Source organism: Psammomys obesus, unplaced genomic scaffold (assembly GCF_907164565.1).
Source record: "Psammomys obesus unplaced genomic scaffold, mPsaObe1.curated_primary_1811, whole genome shotgun sequence".
NCBI classification, from domain to species: Eukaryota; Metazoa; Chordata; class Mammalia; order Rodentia; family Muridae; genus Psammomys; species Psammomys obesus.
Window position 1 is genome coordinate 1576230 of NW_026594311.1, and position 19995 is coordinate 1596224.

At 54.6% G+C, this 19995-nt stretch overlaps 3 protein-coding genes across 6 annotated transcripts; 1 reads left to right on the forward strand and 2 right to left on the reverse strand.

Moving 5' to 3' along the window:
- Positions 1-397: 397 nt before the first annotated feature.
- Positions 398-6049, reverse strand: Btbd19 (BTB domain containing 19). Of its 3 annotated transcripts, none has more exons than XM_055618576.1 (8): positions 5712-6049; positions 4285-4417; positions 4100-4153; positions 2566-2625; positions 1758-1826; positions 1545-1676; positions 1318-1443; positions 398-1198 (listed from the first exon to the last, which is right to left on the reverse strand). In XM_055618576.1, the coding sequence occupies exons 1-8, from the start codon at positions 5795-5797 to the stop codon at positions 1064-1066; spliced, it is 795 nt and encodes a 264-aa protein (XP_055474551.1). In that variant the 5' UTR covers positions 5798-6049; the 3' UTR covers positions 398-1063. The 3 variants fall into 3 exon arrangements, with proteins under 3 accessions (XP_055474551.1, XP_055474550.1, XP_055474552.1); XM_055618575.1 differs by having other exon boundaries at positions 4285-4486; XM_055618577.1 differs by lacking the exon at positions 1545-1676 and having other exon boundaries at positions 4285-4486.
- Positions 6050-7113: 1064 nt separating this feature from the next.
- Positions 7114-8752, forward strand: Dynlt4 (dynein light chain Tctex-type 4). The gene is made up of 2 exons (XM_055618574.1): positions 7114-7173; positions 8080-8752. The coding sequence occupies exon 2, from the start codon at positions 8088-8090 to the stop codon at positions 8745-8747; it is 660 nt and encodes a 219-aa protein (XP_055474549.1). The 5' UTR covers positions 7114-7173; positions 8080-8087; the 3' UTR covers positions 8748-8752.
- Positions 8753-8764: 12 nt separating this feature from the next.
- On the reverse strand, positions 8765-13730 carry Plk3 (polo like kinase 3). Of its 2 annotated transcripts, none has more exons than XM_055618572.1 (15): positions 13264-13540; positions 13053-13160; positions 12842-12958; positions 12560-12689; positions 12381-12468; positions 11587-11682; positions 11298-11496; positions 11061-11187; positions 10751-10842; positions 10414-10507; positions 10195-10278; positions 9940-10102; positions 9666-9795; positions 9399-9512; positions 8765-9294 (listed from the first exon to the last, which is right to left on the reverse strand). In XM_055618572.1, the coding sequence occupies exons 1-15, from the start codon at positions 13471-13473 to the stop codon at positions 9103-9105; spliced, it is 1944 nt and encodes a 647-aa protein (XP_055474547.1). In that variant the 5' UTR covers positions 13474-13540; the 3' UTR covers positions 8765-9102. The 2 variants fall into 2 exon arrangements, with proteins under 2 accessions (XP_055474547.1, XP_055474548.1); XM_055618573.1 differs by lacking the exon at positions 13264-13540 and adding an exon at positions 13701-13730 and having other exon boundaries at positions 8767-9294.
- Between the last annotated feature and the right edge of the window lie 6265 nt (positions 13731-19995).

Genomic DNA, 19995 nt, shown 5'->3' on the forward strand with positions numbered 1-19995 from the left:
AGCCCTGGCTGTCCTGGACCTTGCTCTGTAGACCCAGACTAGTACCCTGGATCTGCCTTTCTCTGCTTCCCTAGTGCTGGGATTAAAGGTTCGCACCACCTCTCCCAACCCCGCTTCTTTTGATTTTAATTTAGCTGGGAGTGATAGTATATGTCTTTAATCTCTGTATCAGGGAGGAAGGGGCAGTCCGAGCTCTGTGAGTTCAATGCTAGCCTATCCTACATATTTCTACGCCAGCTGAGGTTACACAGTGACAAACTGCCCCCAACACCCCCCCCCCGCCAAACACCCCAAAAAAGTAATTCTGGAATTCCCAAACACAGAGTTGAAGATTGCTAAATACCTAGGAACCTTAGAATGTCCTGTTAAGTATGTTGAAGGACTCAGGAGAAAAAGCTTGACAATCACAGCGATGTATTGTGCACTGATTTGAAAAAGAGTGAGGGGCACTGGCTGGGGTGATGGGAGAAACGACCCCAAAACGTGTCAGAAGATAGGCTGCAGACTAAACCTGCTCAAAAGTAGTATTAGAAGGGAGAAAAAGAAGCCGGGCGCCGTGGAACACGCCTATAGTTCCAGCACTCTGGGAGGCAGAGACAGACGGATCTCCGTGAGTTCAAGGCCAGCCTGGTCTACAAGGCTAGTCCAGGACAGCCAAGGCTACACAGAGAAAAACACCAAAAAAGGGAGAAAAAGCATGAAGTAGGCAAGAATGAGGTCCTGGTTCCTGTCCCGCAGAAACGAGAAACGCTAATTTCCGGGGCCGAGAAGGTGAGAGGCTCGAAACTGCAGTGAGACTGGAGCCAGGAAGCTCCAGAGGAGCGACCGGCTGAGGCCGAGCGAGCTCCTGAAACAAAGGCCACCCTCGCTTCCGGTTCCGGGACGTCCAGCCCCAACCGTAGGCCCACTGTCCCGCCTCTAATTCTCAGCGGAGCCTGACTCTTCCGGCATCCGGCCCGCTAGGCTTGCTGGAAGCGGAAGCCCGCCTCCAGCGCAGAGCACCTCGGGAGTTGTAGTTTGTTTTGGGGGCGTGGTCAAAATCCGAGGAAAGTCCGGAAGTGGGTCATTTGAAACGAAGGTCGAGAAAGCGGTGGTGATCCCGGGGCACGGTGCCCCTCCGCCGGCGGCATGGTGCGCCTCGGGCCGCATCCCCTCTCCGTAGAGCGTGGCACTTCCATGCCTCCACAATTTGCTCAACCTATAGGGGAAAGAGGAGTGTGGGCGTTAACCACACAACCGGAAGTCCCTGGCCATAGTGCCCATCCCCTCGTCCCCACGTGGTACAGTGGATCGAAGCTTGGTTACTTCGGTACACACCGGGATGAGCGGCTCCCGCCGGTTCTCCTCTTCCAGTGCGCTTAGCTCCGCCGGGGCCAGCAAAGCCAGCCTCAGCTCTCGAACCACTGGAGCCGCCACCTCGGCCACCGGTTGCTCCAACACAGCCTGTGGAAGTGAGCCTTGAGCCTGTGCCCCGCCGCCCCCTTGCCGAGTGCCTGCGGTCCTTACCGCTTCAGCGTCCTTGCCCTCCCCCAGACCCCACTCACGGCGCCCACGCGCGCCCAGCTTCGGGCTGCCTGGACCAGCTCAGCCTCGTCCACGCAGAGCTTGTCACTGCGTAACACGGGCAGCAGGGCGGTGGCGGACAGTTCCAGGAAGCCCCGGGTGCGGAGCGCCTCCTATGGGCCGGTGTATCGGTCAGGGCGGAGAAGAATGGCATGGGGGAGGCAGGTTACCAGTGTCAGGATGGGGAGCTGTACCTGGCTGTGAGTCTCTATGAAGGCTATGCACCGCTCCTGCAGTGGCCCCAGGCCAAAGGTTACAGCAGCCTGAGAGCAGAGCAAAGGTGGTCAGGCTGGACACTAAAGAGGCAGTGTAACCCAGATCTGCACACAAGCCTGAGCGTAATCCATACAGGGGAGGCTAACAGCACCTGCAGTATCTCATGAAATTAGACCTGGGGAAAGCACAGACCTGAACACCAACCAGATTCAGATCCCTGAAATCCCATCTTTGAGTTCAAGCTTGGCTTCTAAACGCCATGTCCCACCTTCTCCTATCCCTGTTTAGAACCATTACCCACTTTTTGTTTTTCTTCCAAAAACAGGGTTTCTCCGTGTAGCCCTGGGGGTCCTGAAACTTCCTCTGTAGTCTAGGAGGGCCTTAAACTCAGAGGTCCTCCTGCTTCTGCCTCCAAAGTGCTGGGATTAAAGGCATGCACCACCATCTCCTGGCTCCATTTCCCACTCTTAATAGATCACTGTGTAGCCCTGGCTGGCCTCGAACTCTCATCTGGCTGCTTACGCTCCCACAGTACTGGGATTAAAGGCCCCATGTCACCATTCCTCCCTTTCCCAGCTCTTTGACTCTTCCTCCTACGTATGACCTTACTGATAGGCTCCACATCCCACAGATCTGGGCACAGGGTTTATCTCATGAGCACCCTTGAGCACCCATGCCCTCACATCGTTCCTTAGCAGATGTAGCAGTCAGGGCTTCTGATACAAGGAGGCCAGGAACACATTCTAAAAGTGAGATTCCTCCCCGGGGCTGCTCCAAAATACCCACCTGCAGAGCCTCACAAACCAGCTCCACATCCAGCACCTTCACCACAAACTCCAGGCATAGCTGGGGACAGAAATGAAAGTGACCGACCGGCGTGCCAGTGTCCCTGTGTCAAGACCCCAAGTCCCACCCTAGAAGCATCAAGTAGCAACGAGTCATTCAGATTTCCAGGAGCCCCAGAGCCATCTTGACCTCCCAGATTTGGCAGATAGATGGAATTGTTCGGACCTGCAGTTTAGCAAGCCCAGAAGGCATGGAGGCTAGCAGAGAAGAGTGGCCAGAGCACAGTTCTGGGGCACTTGTCCCTGGTAAGACCCATCCAGAAGTTCCGCTCTCCTCTTCCCTCACTCTCTTCCCCCACTTGTTCCCTTCCTTGACTCAATGACACTTCTATTTTTAACAGAAACTTAAAATTTCATGCTTGACATCTCCCTCTCAGAAAAGTGCTGGGTGGTGACAGCCGTCTCTTCTCAGCCACCCGCCTCTCGGACTGCCATTTCCCTGTTGGCCACACCCTCTTGACTTCTTCACTAATCTGACTGGCCTGACAGGCTTTCCCTTTCCTGTCAGTCCCTTTCCCCCTTAGCTCCCTTGCCCGGAATTTTCAGTGAATCTCCACTACCCTTGAATTAAAAGGAGTCCAGGAGAGGAAGAGTTGAGACAGGGTCTTGCTGGGTAGTTTTGGCTGGCTTAGAACTCACTCTGTAGACCAAGTTAGCCATGAGCTTGGAATTTTCCTCCTCACCACACCTGGCTAGTGCTGGGAATTGAACCCAGGGCCCATAGCATGCTTTGTCAGTGCTCTACCGCTGAACTACACTCACAGCCTCAAGGCCAACTTTTTTTTTTTTTTTCCAGAGCTGAGGACCAAACCCAGGACCTTGCACTTGCTAGGCACAGGCTTTACCACCACTGAGCTAAATCCCCAACCCCAAGGCCAAATTCTTAAAGCACCTGTGTGAAGCAGCTTTCTGATGCCCTTTTCAGCTCACCCCACACCCACATTCCCAGGCCACCGCGTATCTAACCAGCTCCTTGAGTGCTCTGTGATTACGCCATCTTCCCACTCCTGAACAAAACCCCGCTGTTCTTCCAGCTCTGAAACAAGAGTTTCCTTCTCCAGGAATCTCTCTCCGCACATCAGCAGCTTCCCTATCACACTTAGAAACCTACTTTTAAGTTTAGCTTTTTGAGACTAAGGCTCACTCTGAGCCCGGGCTAGCCTGGAACTCCTGAAACACGCCAGCCTCCCCAGCCTTCAGAGTGCTGTGAGTGCTAGCCTAACGCACTAGGCTAGCTTGTGTCACTCCTTGCGTCTCTCTCTTTCCATTCCAATCACCTGCCAAAGCCAGTTTACCCTTGTACTAAAACTAGCCATGAATACGTTCTGTGCTCACCCAGCACACACTGAGCATGTGCAGATCCTGGGCACACAGAGAGCTATCACACTTGTCTCTGTGTGAGAAGGTCAGGCTGTGTGAAGGGCACTATGAACTGAAAGGCAAGAGACACCAAACAGCCGGGCTGAGACACCCACCTCTCTGAGTTCCTCCAGTCCGTATTCCACAGCTGCTGTCAGCACCTCCAGCACCTGTGGGGGGATGGTGAGGGAGCAGAGGGAGTTTCCCCTGCCCCTCAACCCACAGCATAATGAGCAGATGCCTGCCTCTGCCCCCCCCCCCCCCGCCTCTTTCCCACCCGACCCCAGCTTGGCGGGCTCACAGAGTGTCGGTGCAGCTTGACGCTGTTGGTGTACAGGAACTCCAGCACGGCTAAGAAGGCCTCCGCCGGCACAGTGCTCAGCACCACGGGACTAGGCACCCCGGGGCCCAGAAGTCTCTGGAAGTAGTTGCATCTACAAGCCAACAAGCACCGGTGGGCAAATACCTCTTGGCGTTCTTGACCAACCACAAAGCAAACATCACTGTGGGAGAGAGGGCCAAGAGCCAGGGAGTCTGAGAGCTAGATTGCACTTTTGCTTTTGCCTCTGCCACACTGGGCTTAGCTTCTTTTTATGTAAGGTCAAAGCCTGGGAGACACAAGCCCGAACACTAGTCTCTGTTCCATCCTGTGACTTTCTATCTTTGACTCTTAGACTTCTCAGCCATGACTGCAGGTCTCAGGGGAGTTGACTGTGATTGGCCAAAAAGGGGATACCAGGGTTCAGGCAAGCAAGAGTGATGTCTCCCCAGACTGAGTCTTTGGGGGGGGGGGAAGAAACTCCTCTCCCTCTCGGGACTTCTCCACGAGACGCCAACTCAGCATTTTCACCCTTCCTCCCGTAGGAGGGTGAGGATGTGGGGTACAGAGTGCAAACAGACATGGCAATGATGCGCCATCATGAGGTGAGACCACATTTTCCATCTTCATAGTCACTTCCGGCCCCAGCCCCTGGGCCTCTGGGCCTCCTGTGCATAAGGTAGAGGGGGTAGGAGGCAGCAGAGGAAAACCTCAGCTCCCAAAGCCTCCTGCTCCCAGGCTCAGGCCTAAGCTTCTACTCTTCAGGCCAGACTGTGACACCCCCCCCCCAAAAAAAAAAAAGAGAATGATGACAGTTGCTAACCCCAGGGGGAACAGAGCGGCTTCTGCGACAGTGGGAAAGGGAAGCAGCCTTCTGTCTCCCATGACCAGCCCTGCCCCCAGTAAACTCTATTCCTGCTTTCAGACAGCCCCAGCCTCTTAGGCAAGCAGTGGGCGGTCAGAAACCTTGAACTACTTCCTGTCTGGGTCTCCAGTTCAATCCTTTGTGCTTCGTTCCTCTTATGATTCCCTAGAGTCATCTGCTCCTCTGTCAAGGAAAGAAGTCCAGCCCTTACGTGAATGCCAAACGAGAGCGAGTCAAGTCCTAGCCCACCTTTCAGGGCTGAGGGGGCAAAGGATTTCTTCCTCAAGCCAGAGACTAAAGGGCTTTGCCTGAGTTCACACAACTGCCCTCCCACCTACCCCCCCCAACACTACCCCGACCCCTGCCTCTCAGGGGATAGCATGGACACAGGCCAGTAGATTTCCTCTGTACTTGACTTCCTCACAGACTGAGTTTACCAGGGAGGCCAAGTGCCCTTTCCCAGCCTCTTCACCCATAGCCTCCTCAAATGCAGAGGCCCCTGAGAGCCAGCTAGGGAAAACCCACCAGGGGGCCACTGCCTCACCTGTACAGGGGGTTGTTGACAAGGCTTCGAAGTGCTGTGGAAAAGGGTGCATTCTGCCCATGCAGCACCAATCCTGGGTTCTCCATATGTGGGATAGGCAGCAGGTCAGAGGGTGGACCGGCCTAGGAGGCCCAGCCAGGCCAAGAGCACATGAGGCCAGAGAAGCCTGGGAGGGAGGGCAGGAGCTGTGGATGTCTGTTTGCTGAGGAAGTAAAGTTTAGGAGAAAAGAGGCCCAGGTCCCTAAAGAAGGCCTGACATTCAGAAAAGGGGTGCCGATGCAGAGGGGACCCAGAGAAGCTGGGTCTGGAAAGGCCTACGGTCCCTAGAGAAAGTGGTGGTGGATGAGGCCCAGGTTGGGTGTCTGCCCAGCAGCGGCTGGGTGGGAAGCCTGTGGGTTTCCATGGAAACTGGAGCTGGGCCTGAAGAGGCCCCGCCCATCTCACTATATGCCCAGTTAAGAACTGAGCAGTAGCAAGGCCCTAAGAACTGGTGCTGGCTCCTGCCCACACTGGCTTCAGGATCCAAGGCCTCTGTTTTCCTAACCCCTTCGCTACTGGTTCTGTTTAGAGCCAGGAAGGCCAGGCCTGAGATATCTCCTTATCAGGAAAAACTCTCACCCCTGAAAGCATGGTTTTCAGGGCTCAGACTTAGTTTGTCCGGGAGGGGGCAGCCCCCTGCCTCCCAGAGTAGGGGAGGGGAGGTGTCAGTTCTAACAGGAGGAGCCCAGCCTCTGGTACCCCTGAAAAGCAGTCATCCCTAGGGAGAGAGGTACTACAATGTATAAGACCTGAGCAGGTCAGCAAAGGTCAAGAGACCGGACTTAAATTCACTGAGTCATGGCTATGCCAGGCCTGAGTTTTTCCTGCTGAGCCAATAAGACCTCATCTCAGCACACAGCTCTGAACCAAGGAAGTCATCCAAGCCCCACCCTAGCTCTACCCTGAGGCGGAAATGTTTGTCCTTGTTGAGGCTGATGGGGAGAATGTAGAACCATGACGTACTCTTTCCTGTGAGCCCAGATACTGGATTCCTAAGAAACCACCCACGCACCCTCAAGGTTTCAGCACATCCCAGGCCCCTGTGGATTGTTCAAAAAATGGCCAGGCCAGATATCTGATCACTTCATAAGAAACAGTGACCCAAAGGCAAGCACCTTCCAGACCAGCGAGCGAGTGTACCTCTCTACCTCCGCCCCTTATCTGTGGTGCTCTAGAATGACAAGACCCCGTGAACCCCCTCCCCCTGATAACTCCGGGCAGCCTCCCTGAAGCAGGTCCCCTAGCAGGAACACTAGGTTATCCCAGAGTTTGGCTGGAAGGAGAAGTTCTGGGAAGGAGAGGCATGCTTGCCACAGCAGCCCCATGGTAACTGCACAACACAGCCCTTTCCCGCCCACAGGCCTGTCAGGCCAGCTCGGTGAAGACTGTGGGGCCAGCAGAGCTTGGAGGCCAAAGGCTGCAGGTGAGTCAGATGCCTGAGGGGGTTTCAGAAGAGGGCATCCATCCCACAAAGGATTGGGATGGAGAGACCTAAGCAAGAGGAGGCAAGTTGCCTCACAGGGCACCTGCCTCCAGGTCCATCTGGCCAAACCCTGGCCAAACAATTAGGTTCTGTACTTCTAGAGGGATCTGTGAGGGTGTCGGAGTTGGGTCTGTTCCTCTGGGCGATGGACTGAAGAAACCCAGAAACCATATCCCCGCTCTGCTGGTGAGGTCAAACGGGAGGGGGAGAGGGGAGTGGACTTAGTGCTCACTCAGTTAGCCTCCACCGTGACCAAGGGAACCCCAGGCAGAGGCTCCATGATCATAGACCAAGCCACCCTTCCCTTGCTTGTATCTCTAACAGCTCTTAACCATCTCCGAGCACCTAGTGGTCCACCCAGCCCCAATTTGATCTCCTTGTTCCAAGCATAAAATTAAGAAAGGGATACGGAGCAGCTAGACATGATGACATATGCCTGTAGCCTACTAGGGAGGTACTGAGCGTAGTAGCCTATAATCCCATCACTCAGGAACGGGGGGCAGGCAGATGGAGTTCAAGGCCAGCCTCAGCTACCTAAGTGAGCTGAGCCGGGCTGTGATTGCACCCGCGTTTGATCTCAGCACTCACAGGCACAGGCAGGCGGATCTTGGTGAGCTCCAGGCCAGCTTAGTGTATCTACACAGTCAGTTCCAGGACAGCCAAGGCTACAAAGATAAACTGTTTCTTGAAGAGACAGAGTCTGGAGGCCATGTGCGACATTGTCTCAAACATGGGCATGAGAGAGAGAGAGAGAGAGAGAGAGAGAGAGAGAGAGAGAGGAGGCTGGCTGTAGGGAGAACTCAGCCCATCAGCGAGGGTCATTCCTGAGTATGACTCTTTCAGCAGACAGGTCCATGGCTTGCAAGACTCTACCATCCGGGCGCCAGGAGGAGGACACTACCAAAGACCTGGCTCTGAAATTACCACCAGGGAAGTCTGGAAGTCACCTGGCCAGCATTGATGAGACCCGGCCTATAGGTCCAGGCCCAGCCTCCCGTCGTGGCTCCCTGCTGAGCATACACCCATCCTTCTCACGCCGCAACTCACTGGCCGGACCCTTAGCGGGTCCTGGAGGTCGGCGACCATCCCTGGGCCCAATGCCCCCTCTAGGTTCACGAGTTAGCTTTTCTGGGCTGCCCCTGGTGCCTGCCCGTAGGATGGCACCGTCATACCGCACAGAACCGGCGCCAGGAGAGCGCTGGGAAGCTGCCAGAGCCCAGAGTGTCCTGGAGGCGGCACTGGATGCCGAGCTGAGGGACGTGCGCTACTCCGGTACCGAGGCCGGGAAAGCGGCCCAGGCGCTGTGTGAACAGATACGCCTACGGGTGCGGGAGCTCAACCTGCCACGCTACAAACTGGTGTGCAATGTGGTGTTGGGGCCTCGCGAGGGGCAGGGCGTGCACGTGGTCAGCCGCGCCCTCTGGGACGCGCTACACGACGGACTGGCTTCTGCCACTTTCACCAACACGTCACTGTTCGCCGTGGCCACCGTGCACGCGGTTTACTGGGAATGATGAGACCTTCAAGTTCTGAAAAAATGGTTTATTATCTCAGGAGGACACCCCCCTGGGGCTCACATCCTAATAAATAAATGTCTGTTAATAAATAAAAGTGGTCCATAAATAATGCCCCCTAGTGGGAGCTAAGGCTCAGGCTTATCTCAGGGAGAAGGGTAGGAGACTGGGAGGGCAGGCCCTCCCCAGCTGTAGTAAAGCTGGTCCCTGATTCCCTGGGGGGAGGGGGTTCAGCCCGCAGCCCCCAGTGAGGCACCAAAGGGGCAGGAAGGGCCGGCCACAAAGACCAGGGCCAGAGCGAGCCTTTCCGGGCAGGCCTGGGCGCTGGGGCCCCGCCTGCTCTGCAGGTTGGAGCCTAGGCAGGGCTTCGGTCCCTGAGCAGACGCAGAGCGTAGCGCAGTCGCTGCCGCAGGTCCGGGGCGCAGCCCAGCTGCCGCAGGTGGGAAGCGAGGTAAGTGCAAGCCCTGCGGTTCCGAGCCACGAAAGTCACGAGGAGAGGCTCCCAGCCGCTGAGGATCAGCTTCGTGTGGTCGCCATAGAAGTTCACCTGTGCGCAGCCGGCACTGTTGATCAGGGCTCGGCCGCCACGCCCACACCCCTTCCCACAACCCTGGCCTGTCAGACCTCCCCCCCCACGGGAAGGGCTCTTACCTGGACAGTGCCGTCACTAAACAGCATGAGCAGCGCCTGGTCAGTCTTGACCCACTGCAGCAACAAGGGTGGGGCAGGCGCCTCGACCTCTTCCACGCTGGGCAGATCCCCGCCCTGGGAGAACAGGCAGGTCAGCTCACTGGGCCCGCAAGAGCCGGGTCTCTCCCTATGGATGTCTGTCTCCGAGCGCCCCCAGTCACTGACCATGGAGAATCGGAAGCGACCATTAGGCCCTACAGCCCCCTACGTGCACCGCGGCCCACCCACCTTCATGAGGTGCTGCTCCATGTAAGAGGCGAAGTAGCGCAGGATGCCCAGCTGAGGCTGCAGAGCGCGAGGTACAGAGCCCACAGGGAAGGAGAAGTGCTTCGTGTTGGTGGGGTTGTAGTGCACAGTCCTGAAAGCGGAAAGGCAGAGAGGGGATGGAGCCTGGCACCACCATTTCCCCCTCTGTGGATTTGAAACCTCAGACTCCCGGGCACAGAGGCACACACGGAGGCCACAATAGCCTAAACACAAAGCATGCCGAAAGAGCACTTACTTCCTGTTGGCCGACAGGGCCATGTGTGTGCCGTCGTTGAAGAGCACGGCCACACGGCGGCTGGACAGCTGGTACCCGAAGCCAAACTTGTTGGAGTAGTCAACCCACTTGCTGACCCACACCAGAGGCTCTGGCTGTGCCAACGGGGCTGGGTTCTGTTCCGCTGTCACAGGAGAGGAGGGAGTGAAGACTTTCCCCAGCCTCTATGTCCAAAGACTTGCCAAACTATTCACAAGAAGCAGAGCTCAGCCTTACCTGGGGGCATGAAGGCCACACAGTTTCTCAGTGCGCACAGGGCAGACTCCACCACAGTGGCCACAGTCAAACCTTCTTCAAACCCTGAAGGGAACAGGGAACTGACATTTAGGCAACAGCAGACCCAGCCCAGGTCGTGTCCCTCAGCCAACTACTTCCTTCCAGCCCCTGGCTTCCGCCCCAGCAACCCCTAGCACCTCTCATCTTCAGGCTCCTCACCATCTCCGCTGCTCGCCGGTGTCCCACGGGGTGAGCTGTCCTCAGCAGCTGTCTCTACCAAGCTGACAGGGGCCTGACCCGAAGCTGCCGGAGCCTGGACGGTTGGGTAGAGAGGGAGTGAGGTTAGGCCCCCAGATCCAAGTCCCTGAAAGACCAGTGGCCCATCCCTGTTCCTGGTGGCTCTCAGGGCACCTCAGGTCAGCCTCAGCTGGCTCATGAGACACAGCCAATTAGGCTACCACGAGGTTGGATGCTTCATCAGCCTTTTATGCTGGGCTTCCCTCAGCTGCTAGGGTCAGGGTGAGTCAGGGAAATAATGCTCAGGTGAGCACCTCACCTGGGGCCTGACATCTGGATGACCGATGGATGTGCGCATGAGGCCGCTCACCAAACAGGAGACGTTACCCTGTTCCTCAGAATGGTTCTTATCTGGGGACGAGGAAGAATACAGCCTTCAGTGTCCTGCCTGAACACATTTCCCAACACTTTCACACACAGGCAGGTCTCCCCAAGGGCCTAGACAGCACATACTCCCCCCCCAAGAGTCTGCAGACGCCCACGCCCTGGAACCACCCCCCCAACTGAACTGTAACAATCACTAAGACACTCTCCTGCCCTGCACCCTAACCCACTGACCCCTGACTCACTCTTGTTCTTTTTCCTGCCAAACAGGCTCTTGGTGACTTTGGCAAACAGACTTCTCGCAGGGTTGGGGGGTGTCAGGTCTGGGACTGTCACACAGCTGCTGACAGGGAGCCGGTCAGGGGTGTAGCCCTGAGGAGAGAGCCACACACAGGGAGAAATGAGACCCCAAGGGTCCTGCTCCTCTTGGTCCTTTAGGAACATGAGGACTGAACTCCTCCGGGGTCTGGAGAACCACGGACCTTCGTAAAGAAGTCGTGGCGCAGGATCTGTTCAATGGAGGGGCGGTCTCGGGGTGAGGCTCGGAGGACGGCAGCCAGGAGCTGACGGGCAGGCAGGGAGAGGCTGGCAGGCAGCGTGTAATGCACCTGCTTGATGCAGCGGTAGGTTTCCTTCAGGTCGGCTGTCTCAAATGGAGGGCTCCCACACAAGAGCGTGTACCTATGCCAGAGATGGGGGCTCAGGCGTGAGGCGGTGGGAACGCCCCATCCTCACACCCACCACCTGTCTGCCGAGGACTCCGGCACTCACATGACACAGCCAAGGGACCACACATCTGCCTCCGGGCCATGGCCCTGTCTCAGCAGCACTTCTGGGGCCACGTAGTTGGGAGTGCCACAGATGGTCCTGAAAAAGGGGAAGGCTCAGACCCAGCCCAGCTCCCGCCCCCATTCCTGCCCCTGCTGTGAGTCCAGACAAAGCAGCTGCCTGTCACCAAAGGCCAGAGAGCTCCTGCTTGTCTTGGGACAATGGATGCTGAGAATGGCAGCTGAGTCCTCACCCACCCATCTAGCCCAGCTGCTCAGCTGCTCTGAGGAACAGGAGGAGGCCCTGACCCCCATCACAGTCCCTCTCCCAAGGTCAACACAGAGGGTCCGAGCCTGATCCCTTCCCCCACCCCCATCTGTCAAACACTCACTGGGCCCTCACCTCCCACGGCACACAGCCGACACCAGCTGTCTTCCCCTCCACAAACACTCACCTGCCACACACGCTAGCAGTGTTACACACTCTGTCACCATGTTGACCACAGCAGGGTGCTCTCAGACGCACAGGGCCTGTCATCCTCACGCACATACATTGCCTGGGCTGTGTTTTCCCCCGCCCAACACAGGATCAGCCACACAGTTCCAAAAACACTAGACTCCCATGTCAGGGACTCCGGACACCCAGCCTCCACGGAACACATTCATTAGACGGTCGCTCTTCGCCTAACCCAGTAACGAGGCTGCCACCTTTACTGTCACACAGACAGACAGCCCATCGCCCCCTCCCCATGTATCCCCGTGCCCCGTACAGGCTGTGGCCACGACTCCCTCACTCACTTTTTCCTCTGCTCCGGGGGCTCTAACCGAGCCGCCAGCCCAAAATCCCCCACTTTCAGTTCCATGTTATCAGTGATGAAAAAATTTCCTAGACAGCAGCGGAGAGACGTGTCAGATTCTTAACTCCCTCCCTGACCTCCCCAAATCCCCAAGCTTCCGACCAGACCCAGGAATCTCACCCAGCTTGAGGTCTCTGTGCAAGATGCCCCTCTGGTGCAAGTACTTGAGGCCAGAAAGGATCTGGCGCAGGTAGTAGCGAACCTCTGGCTCCAACAGGGTGTGCCGGGCCTTCCAGATGTGGGCCAGGGACTGCAGAAAGCCACGGTTTCAGTCCCTGCTGGCCTTCCCAGACCCGCCCGCCAACTGGGTTTGCTAAGGATGACAGGAACCCAGCTTTGGATCTGAAGAATTCGCTTCCTCCCCCACCCCTCCCGGCGAATCCCCTCCCCCCAACTCCGGACCTTTCGGCTACAGAGCTCCAGGAAAATGTATATGTTGTCCGCGTCCTCGAAATGGTGCGAAAAGCGAACGATATGGCGGTGCTGTAGCTCTCGGTGCAACTCGATCTCGTTTAGGATCTGCGACAGGGGCGCGGGATCTTTATCTTGCCTGGGTTCCCACGCCACGCCGCCTCCCCCTCCCCACCCCTTGGTCCCCAGGGCCTGGACCCACCTTCTCGCGCTGATGCGGCTTGGCGACGCGGCTCTGCGGGATGACTTTGACCGCGTAGGCTTCCCCGGTCTCGGTGTCAGTGGCCTCATAGCAGCGGGCGAAGCCCCCCTAAGGAGGACACATCATCGGTCGGGCGCTCCGGGGAGGCCGGGTCCGGCCCGCCGAGCTCCCCTTCACCTCCGTCAGCGCCACCCCGGAGCCCCCGCCCCACCTTGCCCAGCAAGCGGCCCTTGACGTAGGTACGGCCGCTGCGAGGGTCGGCGATGAGGCGAGCGGGGTCCGGCGCCGGCGGCCCGGCCAGCCCCTCGGGCTCCGACCGCGGCGAGGCACTGGAAGGCGGCCCCGGGCCGGCGGCGGGCGAGGACGGGGCGGCCGCGCGCGGGAAGGGGCGCGGGGACAAGAAGCCGGCGGCGGGCTCCATGCGGACGGGGCGGCGCAGTGCCTGCCGAGCTGCCTCTCCGTTCCGCCCGGCCCCGGCCGCGCGTGGCGCTGCCTGGCTTCTCTACGCTGCGCTCGCGCCCCGGGGAGCCCGGCGTTTTTATCAATGAACGCCTGTCCCCTCCCCGGAGTCGCGTCACCGCGAACTCCGCCCCTTTCCTGGAGGCCGGGCTTAGGGAAGGCCACGCCCTCTACGCGGCCTTGCGTCACCTGAAAGATCATCCCTCCGCCCAGGCCGACTTCGAGGCCACGCCTACTTCTCTGGCCTTAAAGGAGCCGCCTCTATAAGTCACCCGTCAGGTGCAATCCTGCTCCTTTTTTCTCTCCGCTACCGTGCCCACGAGGTGACCCCCTGTCCGGCCAAAGGCAGCACCCCTCTTTCTTCATTCTTCGAGGTGTACGCTGAAGTCGGAGTGGAGGCCAGGTATCCGGAGGCCTCTTTCGAGCCACAAGGGTTAGCGTTCCCGCTGGAGGAGGAAAAGCAGGGGTGGTGCAAACTTTGCCCGGTGCGTGTCACCCACACAGGTGGTCTCTCCCGTAAGCGGCTCGTGCTCTGGTACACAGCCCACACGCCTAGCCTACTGCTGCCCTCTTTGGAGACTATGAAGTAGCACGCTTTGGAGCCTGATTTACCTGGTCTGGGACTGTGCAATGGATTTATGGAACAGAGCCTGGTGTTCAAGGATTTGGGGTTTGGTTTTGGGAGACAGGGTTTCTCTGTGTAGCCTTGTCTGTCCTGGACTCCCATTGTAGACCAGGCTGGCCTCGAACTCCCATTGATCTTCCTACCTCTGCCTTCCTGAGTGCTGGAATTAAAGTCGTGCGCTGACACGGCGGGCTATTGGGACTATTCAAGGTTTTGTTTTTTGAAGTCAGGGTTTCTCTGTGCGGCCCTGGCTGTCCTGGAACTCGCTCTGTAGACCAGCTGTCCTCAGATTCGGAGATGTACCTGCCCCTGGCTTCTGGCACTCAAGGTTTGAGGGAAAGGGGAGTTGAGGCAAAGCAGCTGTCATGTGACCCAGGCTGGCTGTGAGCTCGCGCTCCTTCTGCCTTCACTTTTGGCATGATGGGGCCACAGACATGCACCTCCGGCTTCCAAAACGGAGTTCCCTATTACATTCTCAAAATACCCGTTGCCCGGAATCATCAGCCTTTGAAAGGCCGGAAAGTGAGGAATGAGAGACCGGCAGTTGGGCAGTTGGCAATTGGAGCCCTTTAAACGCATTATGTGAAATATTTTTTTGGGGGGGAGGAGTTGTTTGTTTTGTGAGAGTTTTGGTTTGGTTTTGTGACAGGGTTTCTCTGTATAACCCTGGCTTCCTGGAACTCCGTAGACCAGGCCAGCTTTGAACTCAAAGATCCTCCTGCCTCTACCTCCTGAGAACTCCTATTAAAGGCAGGCACCACCACTGTCCCACTCAACCTTGACTCTTAATCCCTCTGGCCTTTGTCAGGGTCACTGATCTCCCCCTGGTTTTGTGGGCTTTGTTTTTGCTCTGTGCCATCCATTCAGACCTCAGATTTACTGAAAACATCGGCTCCGTGACAGGGTACTGCCTCCAGTGAAACTGATCAAGGCTGCAGCCCTCTTTTAGTTTACATGATCTTGCTTTGAGGAAACAGACATAAGTACATAAAGTAATAACAGGCTGTAAGAAGCGCTGAGAAGGAAGTAAACAAAAGAGCAACCAAGAGCCTGCTTTACAAAAAGTAGTCAGGAAGCCAACAAATATAGGCACCTAATTTCTGCTGAATTTATCTCCCAAAATATCTCAGTCAGCTCCCTCTTCACCCAGACTTTGGCCTGAGTCAGAGTCTCTCCTGCTGGCATTATTGCTACACTACACTGCTCTCCCAGCCTTTGGTCTCATCTCCACTCCATCCTGCCTGCCCGAGCTGTCAGACAGCCCACCCAGTCTTCACCAGGCCCACAGGGACCTTCCACACACACACACACACAAAGAGGTCCCAAACAGCCAAGACCAGAAGAAATAGCAGCTTAAATGAGAGGCTGGGGAGTGGGGTGGGCAGGACAGTCTTAGAGGCAGTGCTCAGCCATTTCCCTCGGTGAGGCCAGAGAGCACAAAACTTCAGGTCAAATGGCCCAGAGCATAGTAGAGCTTCAGAAGACACATTCAGAGCCTGGGCTGGAGACTGCGGCAAGAGGATCAGGGAGTTCAAGGCCCTAGTTAGAGTCAACTGACAGCTTGACCTACGCAGAGTCATCCCAGGGCGTCTCACTGGGGAACGGCACAGTCCAGACCGACCCTTTCCCCGCGCCTGGGAGGAATTCAGCCCACTGTGGGCGGCCTCATCCCTGAGCTGTGTTAGAAAGGCGGCAGAGAGCTCTGGAGAGATGAGTCAGCAGTTAGGAGCCTGCCCTGCTCCTTCAGAGGACCCGATTCAGTCCTCAGCTCCCACACTGGGGAACTCACAGCTGCCTGGAACTAGAGCTCCAGGTAGGTGGAAGACGTCCAGCCTCCTCGGGTGGGCACTTTCCGTGTACACACTCACGTTCATACATATGTAATTAAAATAAATATTTAAAGAAAGAAAGAAGGCTACTGGGGAGCAGATGAGGGAGCAAGCCAGTAAGCAGCATTCCTCCACAGTTTCTGCTTCGGTTCCTGCTTCCCTCTAGGATTGACTGTAACCTGTAAAATGGAATAAACCCTTTCCTCCCCAAGTTGTTTTTGGTCATGCTGTGTATCGCAGCAACAGAAAACTAGCTAGAGCAAAGGTCATCCTTGGCTCTACACATAGTAAATTTGAGACTAACCTGGAGTAAATAAAATCCTGCCTTTAAAGAAAGACATATTCGGGGCCGGAGAGTTCGCTCAGTGGTTAAGAACACTTGTTGCAAATAACCCAGATTCGATTCCCAGCATGGAGGCTCAGCACCTTCTTGGGCACCAGGGCACTGGGCACACATGGGAGGCACAGACATACATGCAGGTAAAACACTCACACATAAAATAATTAAAAAAAATCGCTGGAGAGATGGCTCGGGGGTTAAGAGCACTGCCTGCTCTTCCAGAGGACCCAGGTTCAATTCCCAGCCCCCACATGGAAGTCTACAACTGTCTGTAACTCCACTTCCAGGGGATCAAACACTCTCACACAGACACATGCAGGCAAAACACCAATGCAAATAAAAGTAAATAAATTATTTTTTAAAAAAATCTAAAAAAAAAAAAAAAAACCAAACATAGTTTATATTGCCTATTTTGTTTTATTTTTATTTTATAGTCTTGGGAAGTAAACCCAGAGCTTTGTTCACTTGAGGCAAACTGTATCTCCAGCTTGATGTTATGGCTGTATATTTGGAAAGTAGATTAAGATACGTGTGGATTGCTTTGCTGGAGATGCCAAAACAAAATAACCTTAAATTGAATGACTCAGATGACACACATACACACAAAAAACTATTTTCACAGTTTTAAAAGTTGGAGGTGCAAGATCAAAATGTAAGCAGGACACGTTTCTTTTGTTTTTTGTTTTTTTAACTTTAAAAAAAATTGTAGATGGGTAGTGGTGGCACAGGCCTTTCATCCCAGTATTCAAGAGGCAGAGGCAGGCAGATCTCTGTGAGTTCGAGGCCAGCCTGGTCTACAAAGTGAGTCCAGAACAGCCAAGACTACACAGGGAAGCCCTGTCTCAAAAATACAAAACAAACAAAAATGTTATTTTAAATTCTGTCTCTGTCTCTCTTTCTCTTTATGTATATAAAAGTGCAGGTGCCAAAAAAAAAAAAAAAAAGGACAGAATTTAAAATTACATTTATTTATGAGGGCACAGGAGTTGATTTTTGTTAACCATTGACCCAAATCATCATGGCCAAATTGATGAAAATAAGCAGTTCATGCAAGTGGTGGCACAGGCCTTTAATCATGCCACTTGGGAGGCAGAGGCAGGCAGATCTCTGTGAGTTCGAGGCCAGCCTGGTCTACAGAGCAAGTCCAGGACAGCCAGTGCTACACAGGGAAACCCTGTCTAGAAAAACAAAAAATAAACAAACAAAAATTTTTTTTTATTAAAAAAAAACCCTAGCTCAGGAGCTGGGGCTGTAGCTCAGTTGGTAGACTTCTTGTCTAACAGGTTTATCCCTGAGTGCAAATGAGAACATAACCACTCCCAGGTATGACTGAGGAGGTTTTTAATCATCGATTTGAGGCAGAGTAGAGCCTGAGCCTGAAGAAACCAGAACAGGGAGAGAAAGAGGTACACTAAACATGACTGGCACACTGCACCTGGACACGTGGGGTGGGGTGAGGAAGCAAGAGAGGAGAGAAGGGCAAAAGACCAAGAGCACCAAGATGGCGTGGCCAAACTGGCAGGGCTTAGAGGAATCAGAGCCAGAGGAAGGGAAGGGAAGCCCTGGGCTGGAGAGATTTAGGGCACTGGGTAGGAGCCACAGGTACTGAGAGCCTAGAGGTCCAGCAGATTGACCCCTAGCACTACATAAACCAGTTATAGTGGCACACACCTGTAACCACAGCCTTTGGCAGGGGGAGGCAGAAGATCAGGAGTTCAAGGCCAGCCTCAGATACATAGTAATTTCCAGGTAAACTTGTGTAAGACCCTGTCTCAGAAAAGATCTGGAATACAGGTAAGGCACACACCTGCAATCCTGGCACTCAGGAGACAGAGGCAGGCAGGTCCCTGAGTTTGAGCTGCACAGAGAAACTCTATCTCAAAAAAGAAGAGAGAGAGAGAGAGAGAGAGAGAGAGAGAGAGAGAAAGAAAGAAAGAAAGAAAGAAAGAAAGAAAGAAAGAAAGAAAGAAAGAAGACATCTGGGAGCTTTAGCTTAGTTGTCCCCTTGTGGCATAAGCCAACTATAGGGTCACAGACCTGTCATTCTATAGCCCAAGTGGTAAAGATCAGAGGATTAGGAGTTCAAGGCCATTCTCAGCTACATAGCAGGTTCCAAGCCAGCCTGGGCTATGCTAGGCTATCTCCAAACAAAAGACATACCAAATAAAAATAAAAAATCAAAAATAAAACCCGGGGCTGGAGAGATGGCTCAGAGGTTAAGAGCACTGGCTGCCCTTCCAGAGGTCCTGAGTTCAATTCCCAGCAACCACATGGTGGCTCACAAACCATCTGAAATGAAATCTGGTGCTCTCTCCTGGCATGCAGGTGTACATGCAAACACACATTAGATACATAATAAATAAATCTTTAAAAAAAAAACAAAAAACCAAAACCCCTAACAAGTTCAGAGTAGCTGAAACACTTCAAGGATCAGACCCCAAAAATCTCTGCAAGGACACTGGGCATGGTGGCACATGGCTTTAATCTCAGCACTCGGGAGGCAGAGACAGGTGAATCTCTGTGTCCGAGGCCTGCAGAGCTACACAGAAAAACCTTGTCTCAAAAAACAAACAAACGAAAACAGGTCTGCAGGGTGTATGTGTGTGTGTGGTGGGGGGAATTAAAAGTCTTCTTGTCCCTCCTCACTTTGCAAAAGTTCCTAAGGTGCTGACTAGCAACCTTGGCTCTCTGGAAAAAAAAAAAAAACAAAAAAAACAACATTTGAATTTGATGAGACAGTTATTTAGAGTCTGGCAATTCAGCCAGGGTCAGAGAGTGGGTTTTGGGTAATAGGCACGGGCAGGAGAGCCTTAGTGGGTTTCTAGGGAGACAGGCTGATGCTGAGGCTTCACACCTGGTTCTCTGGCCCTCCTCTCCCATCCTGAGGAGCTCCTGCGAAGCACCTGATGCTAAGCTTAAGGCTTCTCTTTCCAGGCATGATGGAGGCCGAGCTCAGGCTGTCGGACCCAGCTTTGCCACAGAAGACAAGGGCCCTCGACTGGAATCCCTTCAGGGATGGCCTGCCCTCTTCCTAGGCTTTCCTCTACTGGCTTCTGTCCTCAGACCTGCGGAGGCACTGTGAGCCTCCTGTGCACCTGGTTTTCGTTTTCATTCCCTCTCTAACGCTAGGGATTGAGCTCAAGGCTTCAGGCCGGTTAAGAAAGTAATCTAGGGGCTGGTGAGATGATGGCTCAGAGGTTAAGAGCACTGGCTGCTCTTGCAGAGGTCCTGAGTTCAGTTTTCAGCAGTCACGCGGTGGCTCATGCTCTATAACGTGGTCTGGTGCCCTCTTCTGGCGTGCAAGTGTACATGCAGACAGAGAACTCAGACATTAAAAAATAATACATAGGGGCTGGAGACATGGCTCAGGGGTTAAGAGTACTGATTGCTCCTCCAGAACACCTGGGTTCAAATCTCAGCATCCACATGGCATCTCACAACTGTCTGTTAACTCCACTTCCAAGAGGATCTGACACCCTCACACCGACACACATGCAGGCTAAACACCAATGCACACAAAATAAAAATAAACGCATCTTATAAAAGAGAATACATAAATATATTTTTAAAAGAAAAGAACGTAATCTACCACAGAGCTACACCCCAGACAACTGTCCAATCTGGGATGTTAATGAGGTGTTTGAACCCTCCTCTGGGAGCCGGGATACCAGATCTTTTTGGATGCTGTTA